This window comes from Amblyomma mixtum, chromosome 1, assembly GCF_055824585.1.
Source record: "Amblyomma mixtum isolate Tamu chromosome 1, ASM5582458v1, whole genome shotgun sequence".
Classification (NCBI taxonomy): domain Eukaryota; kingdom Metazoa; phylum Arthropoda; class Arachnida; order Ixodida; family Ixodidae; genus Amblyomma; species Amblyomma mixtum.
Window position 1 is genome coordinate 314,832,762 of NC_143012.1, and position 18,325 is coordinate 314,851,086.

An 18,325-nucleotide genomic window follows, 5' to 3' on the forward strand; every position below is an offset into this window, starting at 1 on the left:
TGTATGCGCGCGTGCAGCGTATACTGTCCGCTGTCGTTGAGGCGCGCGTTGGACTTCTCGAGCACGGCGCGGGGCTCGCGGTACGAGAGGCGCAGATCGTGGCCGTCGCTCAGCAGCGCGCCGATGCTGCTGAATTTCTCGATGACTGCGTCTTGGCCTACCCTACGGCGATTTCGTCTAGGCTGTTTATACAGCTGTCTATTCTAAGACCTGACACACTCTGCATTCTGAATATCCAAAGCTTCCCAAATTCAAAAAAAAGAAAGGAAAGAGGGCAAAAATGCAATACAGAGGGTAGAAGCAGCAAACAAGGGCATGGCGCTTACTGAAGTCCTAGCTACTGAAGATGGTAGGGTCTGAGGAAATAACAGAGTGTGATTATACTACAGGGATCGTTCTCAAGAAAAAACAAAAACTCCAACACTTCTTTCCCCTCTTCTAGAAGAGGGTAAGGAAGAAGTTAAGCTGAATGGTGCTATGGTGAAGAAGTTGGTGCAACATTTTGCTACGGGTAAACCATCCAAAAAGACCTTAAGTATCGGGATCCCTGGTCAGGTTTAACTATATTCCCCACCTATTACGCATCAAAGTATACATAAATAGAGCCGTCAGAAGTGGGTGTCAGTGTCTCACCGTAGACGGAGACAAATTCGGAGATATTATACTTCTTCCTGGAGTGGTCCGTGCAGGAGCAGGTGTACAACCCTTCATCACTCTTCTGCACGTCGCGAACTGTCAGCTGGGACGTCACCACGGACGGCACGTGGTAGTGCTTGGTCTCGTTGATGCGGGAACTCTGGAAGAGGCGAACGAACAACAGTGGAATATGTGCTGACACAGCCTGATTTATTCGCGACCAACTCAGCTGCGTAAAAGAGTTTGGTTTAATTCATGCTAGTTACTATATGACAATAAAATCTGAACGAATCTTAGCGCAAGCACACACAAATAAGACATACGCAGCGCAGTGTACTGTGGCGTGTATTTGTGTCTACTATCTGTTCCAAGTCATTTGTAGAATGAGCCATTTCTCCAAAAGTAATATGTGCTTACATGCTTCCTTTTCTTTTCTGGCTTTCCTGAATAAGCAAAGTGCATTAGGAATCCTCCTGTCGAAGATTCAGGCAGCTTAATGAACCACTGCACAGGGTCACCTAATCTTGAACTGCACTAAATATGCCACTATGGCACTATAATCAGCGAGAAAAATAAAACAACATGGTTTTTAGTCATGAACTTTTTGTAATGCAGAAGGAATAAATTATAGCAGAGATAGTAGCTTTGTTCCTCCTGCGGACTAAGGCTTAAACCTCACTTTTTTTTTCATCGTCAGAATTTGCGCACATCGGCCGCAATCATATTGGTAATGGCTAAGGTAAGGCTTCCTCATTTGGGCTTATCGACCCAAATTAGGGACGGCTGGTGCCTCTCTTCGATGCCTTCATACCCAAGGAAAATTTCATGGGATAGAAAATTAGTCCCGTAGCTAACAAAGCGTACGTTTTACAGCGAAGAACACTTGTAGAAATTGCAGAACAGCGTTATTAATGGACATTGTCACGCCTTTCAGAAGGTCATCCGAAAACTGGAGTGGTTTTGCATTTTCCCCACTGAAACACATCTGCGGCGGCTAGGACTGAGCCGGCATTATGGTTCTCGACAGCCGAACGCAGTGGCCACTGAGCCACCACAGGGGCTGTGCTCTTTGCTTGTTCCCTCAACGCTTCTGCTCCATTCGAGATTTGATGCCGGCTCATTAATTATGCTGCGCTCCGTATAACTTGGTTATGGCCAGATATCCCTTTCTTCTATTTTGCTTTTATACTACCATAAGAGCAATCATGTAATACGCTGTCTTCGCAAATAAGCAGCAGAAACCTACAGTTCGTGTCCCTTGTGAAGAGAAGGGCCCTTGTAATTACGCCTGACAGAAAAAAAAATAGAAAAACTTGTTCCTCGCGATGCAGTTTACAAATGCGAGCAAGCGGTGGAAAGAGTATATAATCGTCTAATCGTAATCCGAAAATCGCGAACACCTTTTCAGCCAATGAACCAATTTTATGAACGACGACGCATCCGGTCTCATGGATCTTTAAATGCTATCGCAAAAACTGCATGGTAAGCCTACTTAGATGCAAAACTCACGTTCTTGTTTGGGTAGTCCCAGGACACGTGTAACTTGACTCCCGCCTCCACGGTGACCGTGCAATTGAGCGTGAAGGAGCCATTCAGCACCGGGTGAAAGTTGCTCTCCTTCTCGATCGTCATGTTGGGCGCTATGTTCACGGGCTCTGCCGATATCAAGGTACAGAGCCAAAACAAGGGTCTTAAGGAAACTGTCACTACTTGCACATACCCCGTACGCAAGGCAGAGACTGACAGTACCAACGATATTTATTATTAACGAGTGTACCACCCTCCTCGCTCCCGAAGTTGTCAGCGGCACTCAACACCAGATGACTACACGGCGAGCGAACGCTCCTGCTTTCAAAGTTTCAGCGCGCAAGCGGTCAAGCTGACACTTTTTAGACCTGGCAAGCTCCAAAAGTTGCTTAGTGCCTGTCTCAAGAATAACATGTATAGAATTCCAATGGCAGATCCAGATCAAGTGTGTCTTCTCTGCTTGGAGCGGTTGTATTCCGGAGGAAGAATGGAAGAGAGAGTTGTATGTTCAAATGGCAGATCGGGATCAGGCGTAGATCCCGGATCGCTCTGTGCAGCAGCGATATTTTCTTCGCTGAAATACGCAGATTTGACCGGAACCCCGTGTGATGTTGTACTTTCTCCACGTGTGCTTTCTGTCACTACTGGCTACGGCTGCTTCGTTCCTGTCGCCGCTGCGCGGTGATCCGGGTTAATCCGGGCCGCATATACAAAGAACGTTTTTTGACCTTTTTTATCATTGTTAGTTACATGCAGCCTGACCCGCTGCGGTGGCCCAGTGGTTAGGGCGCTCGGCTACTGAGCCCAAGTTCCCGGGTTCGGACACGAACGCGGCTGCTGCGTTTCGATGGAGGCGAAGCGCAAAGGCGCCCCTGTGCTGTGCGACGTCATTGCACGTTAAAGATCCCCAGGTGGTCGAAATTATTCCGGAGACCTCCACTACGGCACCTTTTTCGCCTCTCAATCTCACCTGCCTCCCTTCCTTTACGGCACCCCCTTACAAAAAAGTTTTAGACGGTCTATAGAGTGTCTATAGATATCTGTCTATAAAGTCTACAGACTGTCTATAGACAAATCCTAGAGAACAGTCTATAGGCAATGAAAATGCCATAGACAGTCTATGACAATCTATAGATTTATGGTTATACACTTTTAGTAGACTTTTGTCTATAGACAGTTTATAGGCTAAAAATATAGAAAAAGCAATATCTATTGGAAGTCAATAGAGTCAATAAGAAGCCGATAGACTGTCTATAGACCATTTTTATTTCGGGTGTCTACCGAGATGTGAGAAAATTACTGCGCCACAGCCGCCGCGGTGGCTCAATGTTATGGCACTCGGCTGCTGACCAGAAAGACGCGGGTTCGATCCACGCCAGTGCGGTAGAATTTCGATGTAGGCGCAATTCTAGAGGCCCGTGTACTGCGCGACGTCAGTGCACGTTAAGAGACCCCAGGTGGTCGAAATTTCCGGAGCCCTTCACTACGGCGTCCTTCACAGCGTGAATCACTTTGGGATGTTTAACCCCCATAAACCATAAACTTCCCTCAAGGAGGAGGAGAAGACATTTATTGCAACATTGTACTGAATTTGGAAAGGGAAGTTTGGATGGTCGTTGAGCTGGGTGGCAGTCCCTATTCCGGGACGCCATTGGGTGCCGTCGCTGCCCGTGCTCTCTGGACCAGGGCCCGCTGGGCCTCCAGGTCCGAGCTGGACAGGGTCGCCTCCCAGCCCTCTCTAGTTGGCTGACTTATAACGGCTATATGTATATTGTACTGGCAGGCCCACATCATGTGGTATAGGTCAGCATACTGCCAGCGGAATTTGCACCCGCCCGTAATGTCGGGTCCACGTGTTTTAGTACGGCGGGATTCAAGAAAGACCCGGTTTGGAGCCGTCTAAGGTGGCACTCCTCGGTTCTGTCGAGACCCTTGGCGGGTCCCGGGAGTACCCTCCTGCCGAGGCGTAAATGGCTTGTAATATCCGCGTAAGAGACTAGCGGAATCGGCATAATTTCCGCGGCAGAACCGGGGGTTTCAGCGGAACCCGGGGGAAGGAACGCTCGGGCAGCGGCGTGAGCGGCCTCGTTCCCTTCAACCCCCTGGTGACCGGGCGCCCATACTATCTGTTTTTTACTCATAGCCGAATCCGAATTGCTCTCAAATGCCAATAGTATTCTGCGGGCGAGAGGCGCTATCCTACGCGCACGTAATTTCAGACGGCCTACTGCGAGTCCGACATTCTGTACGCTGCGTCGGAGTGGGTGGCGGCCAGTGCAATCGCCACTTCCTCCAACATTCGCGCGTCGCTACTTTTTACCGAGAGCCCGTTCACCTGCTTTCCCTCGTGCACCAACCACCGCAATGGTGCAGATGGCCTTCTCGGTTGGACCCGCTGCATCCACGTAGTAAATGCCTGTCTGGTTCCCGCAGTAATTTTGAATAAATTTTGCCCTGGCTTCACGTCTCTCCTCAAAAAAACATTTTTTTTTCCACGTGCAGCGCTATCTGAGCCAAAACCAATGTTAACTCTCACAAATGCAATTATTTTTCGCTTTTTTTCCGTTCCCATAAAAAAAAACTACGGAATGATCAAAATTCCGTGTTAACAGGCTGTCAATTATTTGCGACCGCTTTTTATATCAAGATCGTTAACCTGTTTAGACGTCCCGCGCTTTTTGACGTCAGACGACGTGTACTCGCTAAGCCTAGCAGCTCTGTAAATAAGGAAGCAACCTGAAAATCTAGCGCGTTTTATCCCTAAATTTTTGTGGCGCGGGCATGTTCTGACAAGGCGAAAGTTTCGCGCGCATTTCGTTTTCCGTGGAAGTGAGAGACAGAGTGACGGCAAGGACATCAGGGGTGAAGCGAGAAGCACCGCTTCAAAGGGCGCCGCCATATTGCCTGAACGAGAGCTTTCCTTTCAGCACGTGGCCCCTCGGAGAGCAATCTCCGCTGGAGCTACGCACTCCGTTCGTGATCCGGCGGAGCGCTCGCGATCTGCGATTGGAATTCGACATGAAACTCACTCGAAATTTTGAGCCCAATACAATTAGTGCTGGTAGACTCTATTCCCTGTAACCGTTTGCGTATGTGCGGCGGAAACTACAGGCAAAAAATTTAATACAATACAGGTTACGCTGTGTCGTCTGCATTTTCAAACTATTACCATCCACCGTGCCCAAAATAATGCTTCTTTCTTTTGATTGTTCAGGTTATTCGTCGTAAACAAGCAATGCAAGACCTCACTGGTGGAGACGGGAGCAAAGATATTGAACGCACTATTCAGTACCTGTCCTGTTAAAAGCTGTCCTTTTAATAGCGTAACTAGTCTAGCGTAAACTTTGCGGCAGTTCTATAGACGTTCGTACGATACGTGTTCCCAGTGTTCGTGACACGGCCGCTGTCACTGCTGTAAAGTTTGGCCTGTGACTTCAATAAGCATATTTCCAACAGCTCAATAACTTGCATCAAAAGATGCTTCCAACAATCATCCCAATCATTTTGCTTTTGTTGTCGTATGCTAACCAACCTGAGTTCGCATTTCATTACGATTCTTTAGTTTATTCTTCTTTTTCACATTTCTTTTGGTTAGCACCGGCCTTTAAAACGGGAGCGACTGACACTGCTTTCTAGTTACTAGTATTCTAGTATTGACGTCACAGCTGGTCGCAGCTGACGCCAAAGGGCGGGAAAATTAAGGCGTGCCGGGAGCCAATCTTAGAGCTTCTCAGGGACGTTCGTATTTTGTTGGCGATGTAGCCGATATTATTACTACCCCGTCAGCACTTCATGCTTTCATTGTCACAGTATTTAGTGCCCCTTGTAAAAGGTTAGGAGTGGCTAGGACCAGACAACCCTTGGCATCTATAGCAGAACAGGTGGCGCACTCACTCAGATAGTTCAAAACCACTTTCATGCGGGAGTCGTTGTAGGCACGGCCGGGCACCGAGCCGTTGCACATGAAGGGCCCGTCGTAGTTTCTGTCCGGACTGTAAATGACGAAGCCGCGCATGGGGTCGAACTCGACATCGTGGGGTGCCAGCGACACCTCCTCCATTTCGTCCTGGCCCAGGTCCTTCCAGAGCTGCACCTTGGCGCCGGAGTGGGTGGGCAGGCAGGGTACCTCCGACAGCTCACCGTGGCGCACCACCATCATTACCAGCAGCCCCATCTGTTTGTCCGGCTGGAACAGGTAGTAGTCGTCTGCACCAGTGACGAGAAGGTCAGGGTGGTTATTGAAACTATGCCCAGTCAGTAACCGCAAGCTTCGGTCTTGGCAATAAAGCAAAAAAAGGCTCCAGGTATGCAACACGCCAACACGTATGCACATACGCATACGCACACACAACACGCATGCACGCCCATACACATTATATAACTGGCGGTAGATTTCAATAAAGAAACACCCTTAGACATGAATACCACCATCTTCCGGGCTAGTTGGTTGCGATCCATATGTATCAGCAGCGCGAACACAAAACAGGAAGAAGAAAGAGAAGATGGTACAGAGCGCTGAACTTCCAACTTTTTTTTGAACAAAACTGAACCCGTACTTATATACACAAACCCGGTAAAAGCCCACCAGGGAGAGTAATCAAGGCGCGCGATCGAATTGGGACACACACGATGTCCAGGACATCAAAAGATAACAGGAATCACAGTATACAAGGGTTCCATGAAATGAAGCACGAATAACATGCGGAAAAAAGAGAGAATAGAAAAACTGGGTTGAGTTTGCGCAAATGACAAAATAGATGGAAAAAATGGAAGAATAGAGATGAGGGTGCAAAATTTCCTATAAAGCATAAGAAGGCGAGAAGACGGTAAAAAGATTAGCGATACGAAGGATAAGCGCCAACAGTTAACACGGCGAGAGCGAAAATGGAACATGTAAAGTGTGCCTCTAAAAACCAGGTAAAATCACATAAAACCAGAGAGAAAGGTGATTTCTTTTTCAGATGAGATCGATGGGCTTTTTCAGAACGATCGCGCGCCTTGATTACTCCTCCTGGTGGGCTTTTAAGTTGGAAGTTCAGCGCTCTGCACAATCTTCTCCTTCTTCCTGTTTTTGGTTCGCGCTGCTGATACATATACATACCAATGGGCATTCGGTGGTCAAATAACGTTGACGTCGATTGAAACAATTTCTAAGCCTTTTGCAAATTATTTTAGAGCAAACATTTCTTCTTGCGCTATGTTTTTTTTTTTTACGGCAAAGTTCTACTGTGTCTTTTATAACGGCTAGAGTTAGGGGTGTACATGTCCTGCGTGGAAGCCTCCGATATTAAGTGTCGATGCAGATAACGCATGCAGATAACGGTAAGAGGACCCACCATTGACAAAGACGTAAACTGACGTGGCGTTCCCACTGTTTGCGAGATCGGTGGTTCCGTTGTAGTAGCAGGTGTAGCGGCCCAGGTCCATGACGTCAGTAGTGTTGAGCTCAAGGACGCTCTTGAACGGACGTACGCCATCCAGCTCTTCTTCAGTGACAGACGAACGCAGAGAGACATTATCCTGGAATTGAACAAAACATGAGTTGGACAGAGTTTGGGACGTCGGTATCAAAAGAATTACGTAACCGGAAGAAGAAAAGATTTGGAAAGAAGCATTGTTTCTGCTTCTGTCTGACGGCATTTATGGAAGAGACTGGACGCATTATAAACAGCGCTCCAATTAACTGAACGCGATCTCATAATTCAAATCTCTGTTAAGTGAAACGTCATTAATGCGTTCACGTCTAATTACGTATTGTTCTGTAAGACCTGATACCAATATACCGTCGGTACCAAACATAATTCAAGAATGCTGACTTGAACACACATATAACGGACATGCAGGTACGCGTGTTTCGCAACCACAAGTTCATTTATTTCTCTCTTTTTTTTTTTTGCCCCCTCAAGCTCAACTCTTGAGCCAAACTACGGCACCAGGCCAGCAGTAATCGTCGGAAAAAAGACAAACACGGTCTTTTGTGAGCCACAAGATGGCGAAAATAAAAAGAAAAAGTAATAGTGCCATAAATTCCGAGCACATGCCCGCCGTATCACGTGGTCAACTGGCTCTGAATGCGCTGAAAGAAGCGTTGGAGTAACGAACACGCGCGAACCTGAAAAAAAAAAAAAGAAATCTAATCATAGCAACAGCCGTTAAAACTGCGTTGTATACTTTTCCAGATGTGTAATTACTGTATGTTTCCTCCGCAAAAACGCTCTTTAGTCATGACTAAACAGTTGTGACATCATAGCGAAACGTCCGCGCCTCACAAACACGCGGCTGCTATCAAACTTTGTCTCTATCAGGTACACTCACACACAAAAAAAAGTAAAACGCAGTGCAGCAGTGTAATGAAATAAATTCCGCTTCCAGTAGTAACTGAACAACCTAACCCCGCCTGACCTGTCATTATAATGACCCAGGGCGCGAATTACTCAAACACTTTCACTTGATAAAGCCGAAATGCCCTGTTCGTGAGGTGACGGCGTACAGAAGATACAAACAGGCGGACAAAGATAAGTGTGTGGAGAATGATAGGGCACTCGCCGTGCATCATTTGTGGCTGTTATCATGAAAATAGGAGGAAACGTGACGGATACATGAATCCATTGTAGCTACTAGATTTCTGTTACCTCGTGAGCCGTAAGCTTTCGGGGCATTCATTGTTACCTGCGCAGGCTGGTCTAACATTGGGGTAAGAAACTTCTGCCGCGCCCAGAAAAAAAAAAGAAGAAAAAAGAAGGTTGTGGGGATACGAAAAGAAACAGGAAAAAAAAAACAGGCCCTGAGAAGAAGGACGAGGTCACGAGAAAATTGTGCGTGGCCACCGAAATATTAACACAAAGCTGCGTGAGAACAATAGACACAATCGCGTTCCCCACTACTGTTGTCAGCAAGCGTTATCGATCTTTTCGACCTGTATACGCTTCCTCCTGTGTTGAGCTCACTCTGAACGCTTTGCTATCGCGATTTCTGCACTTGGCCCTCACAGCGTTCGGCAGCCCCAGTAATGAGCAACGGACACTGCGAGGTGCTGATTTCGACGACTTACCCCGAGGGGCGGCAGCTTCCAGGTCACCGGGTATCTCCCGTAGCACGTAATGCGCAGAGTGCTGTTGGCCGCAATGTCGATGTAGGACCCGTTGGTGTCCAACTTTGGTGGCAGGTACCGAGACACTCCCGATGTCGGACCTGCAAAATACGAACAGAGCACAGGAGCGATGTATCTGTCAAATGGTCGAGGATAGCACATACATCGTTTGTGACGCTATGATTACTTTTGGAAACGCAACGTATAGATGTTAGGTCAGTATGCGGAAAACTATTAGCGGTCAGATTTGTCGTGTTGAATGTCTTCGGTTTGTTCGCGTTTAGTTGTTAGCGCTATGCTGCATCAGAGTTGGGCCGGTTTCACTGGTGTCTTAGAGCTAGTACTTAAGGCACATTATTTTCTTTGTTCTCTAGCGGTAGCGCGTAGCGCTATAGTTACATCATACGTCATTAAGAACGCACATCTGCAGTTCTCAAGAACTTTGTTCCTACAGTTGAGAATAGATAATATCAAACCGACGTTTTCAGTGAAGACAGCTGCTTTAATTTTCAATGAAGACGTAATGCCTTTTCCCTGTCTACCGTAATATCCCGCATACAGCGCTCTTCCGGTGTATAGGCTTGAGGCTCAATTTTGGCTTTTAAAAAAAAATGGCAGATTGCCCGCACCGGGCACCGGGTACCCCGCAAAGCCTAAAATTGTAACTTTTTTACAAGCATAGCCCATGGACAGTATGCAGGAATTTACAGTACTTTGACGCTATACCTCATCGCCTCTCTTATTTTTTCATGATGCTTTTTTTTTTGTCTTTGCATTCGTTCTTCCCTCCGCCAGGAACAATTCACGTTCACTGCTACCATCCGTGTTTTCTTTCAGTCAGCGCCCTCCTACTGCCCAAGTTTGAAAGAGCAGCCGCCCCCTGACACTACACTCTAAGAACTCAGAGTGGGCTGAGTCGGGCTGGTTGGTTCACGTTGAATGGTGCGGCAAAACAGCGCGGACGGACGGGACGGAAGAAGAAGAGACAGACACATGCGCTGAACACATACAACAGATGAGTGGATATGAGACAACAGCGCATGTGTCTGTCTCTTCTTCCGTCCCGTCCATCCGAGCTATTTTGCCGTACCATTCAACATGAACCAGCCAGCCCGACTCAGCCCTCTCCTTGGATTCATTTCTTGTACATCAGGCACTTTCCTTTCCGCCTATTGCCTCCGCTCCTCTGTTGTACGTGTTCAGTGCATGTGTCTGTCTCTTCTTCCGCCCCGTCCGTCCGAGCTGTTTTGCTGTACCATTCAACATGAACCAGCCAGCCCGACTCAGCCCTCTCCTTGGATTCATTTCTTGTACATCAGTCACTTTCCTTTCCGCCAATTGCCTCCGCTCCTCTGTTGTACGTGTTCAGTGCATGTGTCTGTCTCTTCTTCCGTCCCGTCCGTCCGCGCTCTTTTGCCGTACCATTCAACATGAACCAGCCAGCCCGTCTCAGCCCTCTCCTTAAATTCATTTCTTGTACATCAGGCACTTTCCTTTCCGCCTATTGCCTCCGCTCCTCTGTTGTACGAGTTCAGTGCATGTGTCTGTCTCTTCTTCCGTCCCGTCCGTCCGCGCTGTTTTGCCGTACCATTCAACATGAACCAGCCAGCCCGACTCAGCCCTCTCCTTGAATTCATTTCTTGTACATCGGGCACTTTCCTTTCCGCCTATTGCCTCCGCTGCTCTGTTGTACGTGTTCAGCGCATGTGTCTGTCTCTTCTTCCGTCCCGTACGTCGATCCGCGCTGTTTTGCCGTACCATTCAACATGAACCAGCCAGCCCGTCTCAGCCCTCTCCTTAAATTCATTTCTTGTACATCAGGCACTTTCCTTTCCGCCTATTGCCTCCGCTCCTCTGTTGTACGAGTTCAGTGCATGTGTCTGTCTCTTCTTCCGTCCCGTCCGTCCGCGCTGTTTTGCCGTACCATTCAACATGAACCAGCCAGCCCGACTCAGCCCTCTCCTTGAATTCATTTCTTGTACATCGGGCACTTTCCTTTCCGCCTATTGCCTCCGCTGCTCTGTTGTACGTGTTCAGCGCATGTGTCTGTCTCTTCTTCCGTCCCGTACGTCGATCCGCGCTGTTTTGCCGTACCATTAAACATGAACCAACCAGCCCGACTATGCCCTCTCCTTAAATTCATTTCTTGTACATCGGGCACTTTACGTTCCGCCTATTGCCTCCGCTCCTCTTTTGTACGTGTTCAGCGCATGTGTCTGTCTCTTCTTCCGTCCCGTCCGTCCGCGCTGTTTTGCCGTACCATTCAACTCAAGGAGTGCGGGGAACTCCTTTCGATGACGCATACGCTTGTCCCATATTCCACTCCTTTTTACAGAATCGCCGCACTCCTTCAAAGCGCACTCCCTCTGCAGGAGTAAATAGACTTGTTTATTAAGAAATCCTGGGGGAAAAAAAACTGCCCAGAAGACCGAGGTCGAACAGCGGGACACTGCATTACGAGCCGGGTGCGCCATAGAGTTTCTTACTATTGCCTAGAGGGAAATCTGGCGCCCCATCTATGGGAGTTTGCATAGAGCTCTCTCAGGACCACTTTAGCCACCATGGAAGCTCAAAGCATCACGGGCCGGTGAGCTATTTGGTGCGGGACAGTTGGATTATTTCGTCCACACAGAGTGGCACTACTAAGTCCATTTATTCCAAAAACGCTCTTCGCCGCGTGTGCGCGAATGTAGTGTGCAAACGCCGAAGTAGCGAAAACTCAACAGCACACGACGTCAATAAAAGGTTTCTCTTTTATAAAATGCCATTAAAAAACCTGTTAAAGTCCTCAAGCAATGGCGTTTTTTTAACATATTGTCGCGTTGTAGTGACGGCAGTCCAGCGGTCAGGAAGACACCAGAAATACTTGCAAACGAAGCTCTTTATTTGGGCTGACTTGCGCCCGCAAAAGAACTAACTCACTCGGTGGCGGCGTAAGCAACAAGCGTGCTCGTCAATCGTCGAACTACGAAAGACCGCCGCTCGCGGCATAGCTCAATTTAAAGCCGGCAAGGAAACTTCCAGATAGCAGGACAAGATCATCTACAGTAATCTGGAAAAACCTAGATGCAGCCTTTCATGGCTGCGATCAATCGAGATTAGACTGGTCGCTTCTCGCGTCACGAACAAAAATGATAACAGTCCTTTCCTGCAGCCTTGAGCGTGAACGAACAAACACTACAATGATACGTGGCAATATTTACTTTTAAAGTGCGCCTCTAAGCACGAAATATTAGTTTTTGTAGTGTTATTTTAGGCAAACTGCATATTGTCACGTTGTAGTGACGGCAGCCCAGCGGTCAGGAAGACAGCAACAAGACTTGCAAACGAAGCTCTTTATTTGGGCTCACTTGCGCCCGCAAAAGAACTAAACAGCACGGCAGCGGCGTAAGCAACAAACGTGCTTGTCAGTCGTCGAACTATAAATGCCTGCTGCTCGCGGCATCGCTCAATTTAAAGCCGGCAAGGAAACTTCGAGATAACAGGTCAAGATCACCTACAGTAACCTGGAAAAACGTAAATGCAGCTCTTCATGGCTGCGGTCAACCGAGATTATTCCCGTCGCTTCTCGCGTCACGAACAAAAATGATAACACCCCTTTCCTGCGGCCTAGAGCGCGAACGAACGACACTGTAATTATACGTGGATATATACATGCTCTTCTGCTCCTTTGTTGCAATTTACAGACAGGATATCGAATGTTAGGACATTCTTGATTATCGAACGGCGTTGTTTCTGCATTATTTTTTGGCCAAAAGTTGTGGTTCTGCAGTCGGTAGCTCACCGGCCCGTGATGCTTTGAGCGTCCATGGTGGCTGAAGCGGTCTTGAGGGGTCTCCACGCAAACTCCCATAGACGGGGCGCCAGCTTTCCCTCTAGGTAATAAGAAACTCTATGGGGTGCGCGACCTCTCGACTATCCTTGAGACGAGCGTTAGAGCTTTTGAATAGTTATATGTGCTTTCATTTTGATTTCAGCAGCAGCTTCGTGCGTACACTTCGCCAACTTCCGTTTTTCAAATTCGTAGATCGCTAGCCGGTTAGAGTTGGCACAGCTCAGTAAACGATGAAATAGTAAAGGCAACCAACATCTGCGCGCCACGGAAAATCTTTACTCGAAAGCAGTTTCACGGTGCACGGTACGTTGACTCGCCCTTCGCGAATGAGATAACTGGTGCCCTGATTTGTATTAAAATTATGTGTAGCTTCACTTGAGGACTCGTTGAGTATTCATACCGTAGTAGCACTGCAATATAAAGTGTTTAGACTAATGTTTCGCGGTGGGCGGCCGAGAAGGTTAATGGGATCTGACAGAAGTGTCTTCCTTTAACAGAAGCATCACTCGATTCTGCGAACCATTTTTCCTTGGAGGTCGCTGTTTTGAAACAGATGTTCCAAACTGGGAATGGCGGTTCCGAAGGGCATAAAATATATTGACATAGCAATAAACGTATGTTCCGGATAAATTGGGACCGTTACCCTGACAGTCTCTTCTTATACGCATTCTACGGAAGTGAATGCCTTCGCTGAATGGTATACACTATTCAGAACCCCGCGGCGGTCGCATTTCGATGGAAGCGAAATGCCAGACTCGTGTACTGCGCGATGTCAGTGCACTTTAAGGAACCCCAGGTGGTCGAAATTATGCGGAGCCCTACACTGCGGCGTCCCTCTTAGACTGAGTCGTTTTGGGACGTAAAATACATTGAAATCAAATCAAATATGCTGTATGAATGCAACGCAATAATCTCCAAAGTGTACACAGTACGTATCGGTAATGTACAAAGTATGGCTCTGTGGGCGCAGCATAGCGCACTTTCTTGTTTCTTTGCTTTTTTTTGTTATCACTGGTGGCTACAGTCGGGCACAACTCTAGAACGTAGCAGCTTTTCGTTCGCCTTCCGGCCAGTGATGTCGGCAGATTCTCATGAGCCTGCTAGCTCAAAAGGAGAGCTCTTTATTTATGTTCGGCGAAATCAGGGACAGACCTAGTTTGCGTGAGATGCGAGGCACAGGTCACTATATATATGGCTCCGCTGCCGTACAAAAGCTAAGAAAACAAACAACCTCCAACTCCCTCAGACCCGAGAGGGAGTGCACTCACAGTTTTACTCTTTGCCGAAGGAGGCGTTTCATTCCTTAGGCAGTTTGGGCAGAGTAAACTGCTGCTAGAGAGAGTACAGTAGCCAGTAAACTCTATCATAGAGAGCATCAGTTCTTACGAGTGTATACGCAGGGTCAGCTGACCCACGAGTTGATATTCCCATATTCGGGACAAAGCTCAAGTTGATGTTCCCTCTGGATCTTGTAGAGGGAAATTGTGTTGATGATGATTGTTGTAGGATGCTTGACGTCTTGTAGATTCGAATTGCTCCATCACGTTGCTAGAGGACACTTCTGGAGAGGTTAACTTTTAATAACAATTAAAACACAAAGGAAGATACAAGCAAGGAAAAAACATATTTACACTTGACTCGTAGTTCTAAGTGACGAAATCAGCCCTCGGTCCTGCCGAAACAGCTGGTTTAAACTAAAGCCCCTCAATGAAACAAAAGTAGAGAAAAGCTTTGAACTTTCCGACACTCCTCCTCTCCTGGCGCGCCGCCGGAGTATCGAGCCTCCCATTGGCCGAGGCGCCGTAGTCACGTGTCAGCGCGCGCTTTTTGGCTCCGCAGCAGACGCCGGCGCCATTGCCGGGGCTGGGAGTCGCACTTCGTTTTCTTTCTGTGCAACAGTTTTGGCGGGAAGCGTTTGTTTTTTTTTTCATCTTTGACGGCGTCTACGTGTTGCGGCAATGCCAAGCTTCTGTTGCGCGTATGGATGCAACAACCGAGGAGGCAGTGGCAAAATATTTTTTGTAATTCCTTCCGGAAAAAGCAACGCGGCTCGCCGAAAGGTTTGGCTGCACAGGTTCGGCCGGGCAAACTTCGATAATGTTGTGGATCCGCGTCTTTGTGAGATAAGTGGTCGGTTTTCAGTTGCCAGTCGTGTTTTTTCGGATGATTTGGTGTGAAGCGCCTGCGGCTGCAGTCTTTCTTCGCACTAAATGCCGTTTGGCAAGATTTTAAATAGACTCGTTCGCTAGCGGGTATGAAAGCCTTGCTGAAGTGCAGGTTTAATGTTGCTCGCATTGTGCGGCGTGTCGGCTTGGTTTCAGTCGGGCTCGTCCGCATGTTGCTTGAGCCCCGCCGTTTACGTTTCTCGCTATGCAGGTCTAGGCTTGATGTTGCGCGCATTGCTTGCCGTATTTGTGTTGCTGCAGCTGGACTCCTGGGCTCACGAAGTCGATACTAAAGGGGTGGTACTCGCTGTTTGAGCCTACGCTGCTCATGCTGCTCGCGGTGCAGGTCTAGCTTTCATGTTGAACGTATCGCTAGACGTATTTGTTTTGTTACATTTGCACTCCTTCGCTCACGAACTCGACACCAAAGGTGTGGTACTTGCTGTTGAAGCTCCTGCTGCTCATGCTGCTTGCGATTAAGGTCTAGCTTTCATGTTGCGCGCAATGCTGAACGTATTTTTCAAGCAGGGTTCTAAACCGAAATCGGGCATTACTGTGCCTAGGCACATTAACGCACCTGTCGCTTGAATACTCGATATCTGCGTGGATAATACTTGAGAATGCAAGCAAGGGCCTCTGTAAAACAGTTTCAGGCATTTAGGCCGTCGTCGCTGCCGCGAATTCCTGCGAAAATCACGCTGCGTGGATCTATGTAACGTGGATAGGTGGTGTCAAATGAATCACTAACGCAGGGGCGCGCGCAATGATCCAGACCATTTCCAAAGTTCGACATTGGAAACGCTCCTCACGACTTTTAATGCGGAGTGGTGACGTGTTAACACTTGTGTATTCTTTTTTCAGTCATGAAAGGTCACGCTCTATATTTTTTTTTCCTGCCTTGTATCTCCCACCCCACAATCTCAATGCGGCCGAATCGGAGGCAGAAAATGCAACAAAAATCAATGCGGGCGCGAGGTCCGCTGCGCGCCGAAGTGCGAGCGACGAGAAAGCCACTCGTCGAGCGATGGTAGTCACTCTAACGCCGCGAACTCGCTCGCGCGCGCCACTTCCAACGTGTGCTCCGCAGTCAAAGCGATCGAAGAACAAAAAGTTTCTGTAAAGCAATCCAACGTTGGTCTGGGCAGCTATTAGAGTAACTGATTTTTCAATCTCTCCTTTCATGATCTCATTTTGACCGAAGCCAAGTCAGAAAACGCAACACAAAGTTCATTTGGGCGCGCGGTCTGCCGGGCGCCAAAAGGCGACGGTTGGGAGCGTCTTCTAGCTGCTCCCGGCCTAGGTGCCGCCACCGTCGGCGCTCGGGAGAGGCCACGGTGTTACACCGTGAGAGAGGCCGAGAGAAGGAGCGCCGGCATAGGAGGAGGAGGGAGGAGATTTCGCTACTTTTAGTTTATTTAGGGGCTTTAGTTTAAACCCTATGTCCTTGCCCTCGGTAGAGAGAATAACCAATCAGGTAACTGCACAAACATCCACCCAATAAATTATTGGGTAAAGGAAAACATAACCAATCAACAATTCGGAAAGGACAACAAACCAATGATTGGGGAAACAAGGTAACTCATCGCGACAAACACTGTACACATATGTACACTTTGTACCATCACTATTTTGGAGAATTATGCTTTCCTGCTGCCAGCTTCGCGAACACTCTCACTTTCCCATGCTGCAGATTATTTCAACGTCCGGTTGACCCAAGTTCAAGGAAGGTCACTTCAAGCCATCTGTTCCGCATCGTCGCTCCTCATGCCTGCAGCTAGCGTTGCAGTATCCTGTTGACCGCGCTTCAAGCTGTCAACGCACGCCGCTGCAGACATGGGACAAACGCCACGCACTGTGACGCGGATCCGCCTCGCCGCAAGCACGTGCACACAGGATGCGACCTAATGAATCCGTCCCAGAAGGGAGGTTGACCTTTATCGTAATCCTCCGCTATCCGGCGCCCCCCTTATCCCGCTGGGTTGAGTATGACTCACCCCGTTCTCTGCAGTTGTGCGGAGGGCACAAGAGAAAGAACGTAACGGGCATTCCACTAACGCGAACCGGATGCGGCAAAACAAAGTACAGCACCGCGAACTTCACTCCACGAGTACGCCTTTCTCTTCTGAGCGAAACAGGTCAGCCGTCGGATGGTAATCAAAATTATGCAGCCATCCGACAAATGCAGGCCAGTGCACGCCTCTTAATCCCTTCATGAGGCACGCACCCTATAGAGGCAGCTGCCGATCCGCTGCACTTGACGGTAACTATGACGGTGCCCTCGTCGCTGCCTGCTCGCTCCTCGCCTCTGCTCTTGCTGCTTCACGCACGTTTGTCACGATACAAGACACCGGATCGACGCCGCCTTGCGCAGAAATGTGATGCACGATCTGTGCCTGTGAAGCCTCCAGTGTGTTCGCAGAACGCTTGATATTGTATCGCCTGCGACGGTAGTCCGCGAGAGGCTTAGCCAGCCTAGCTCAGTGCAGCCAACATGGCGGTGTGGGACGCGTCGACCTCCCCGAAGCCGCCAGCTTGCCTCCCGCTCTTTTGCGCGCGCTTATCGTGGCATATAAGACTGGACATCATCGACCTTTGGAGCAGCATGCTTCAATGGACGTCTCACTCAAGCCGGCAGTAAGTGCAGTAGCAGCGACTGATCATGCGTTGTCTAAGCAGCATACAAATGCTGGCGGCTGCCGTTTCACCGCGCCGACATGGAGGTGTGTGTGTGACGCATGAGTTTTCTCGACACTGACGGCCCCTCGTTCGTTCGCTGTAAGTTCATCGTCATGTAAACTTGCAGGCATAAAAAAACCTAATTATCATCGTCGTGTATAGGGGTACGCAGTACTGAACTCTCCTTTGATGCCACAGACGCGCACGCACTTAACGCGGCTCCTCTTCAGCGTGCGAAGACTAGTTGTGAACCCCAGGTGTGCCGAGGCGAAAGGCTTCATCGTCGCCCGGAGGAGCCGACTCACACAGCTGTCATTAAGTAAGTATCTGAGAAATTTGTTGTTGCATGGGGCTGAAAAAAAAGAGTGTGGCTCTTTACGTTGATATGTACAACTG

At 48.5% G+C, this 18,325-nt stretch overlaps 1 protein-coding gene across 1 annotated transcript in view; it reads right to left on the bottom strand.

Annotated features, from left to right (window-relative positions):
* LOC149372527 (uncharacterized) overlaps positions 1-18,325 on the bottom strand; it is a 95,027-nt gene that overhangs the window by 15,385 nt on the left and 61,317 nt on the right. The window contains exons 2-6 of the mRNA XM_089567018.1: positions 9,215-9,354; positions 7,500-7,683; positions 6,058-6,369; positions 2,146-2,291; positions 634-796 (exon numbers count right to left, since the gene is read on the bottom strand). Coding sequence (XP_089423144.1) covers positions 634-796; positions 2,146-2,291; positions 6,058-6,369; positions 7,500-7,683; positions 9,215-9,354 — 945 coding nt within the window. The remainder of the gene's footprint in view (positions 1-633; positions 797-2,145; positions 2,292-6,057; positions 6,370-7,499; positions 7,684-9,214; positions 9,355-18,325) is intronic.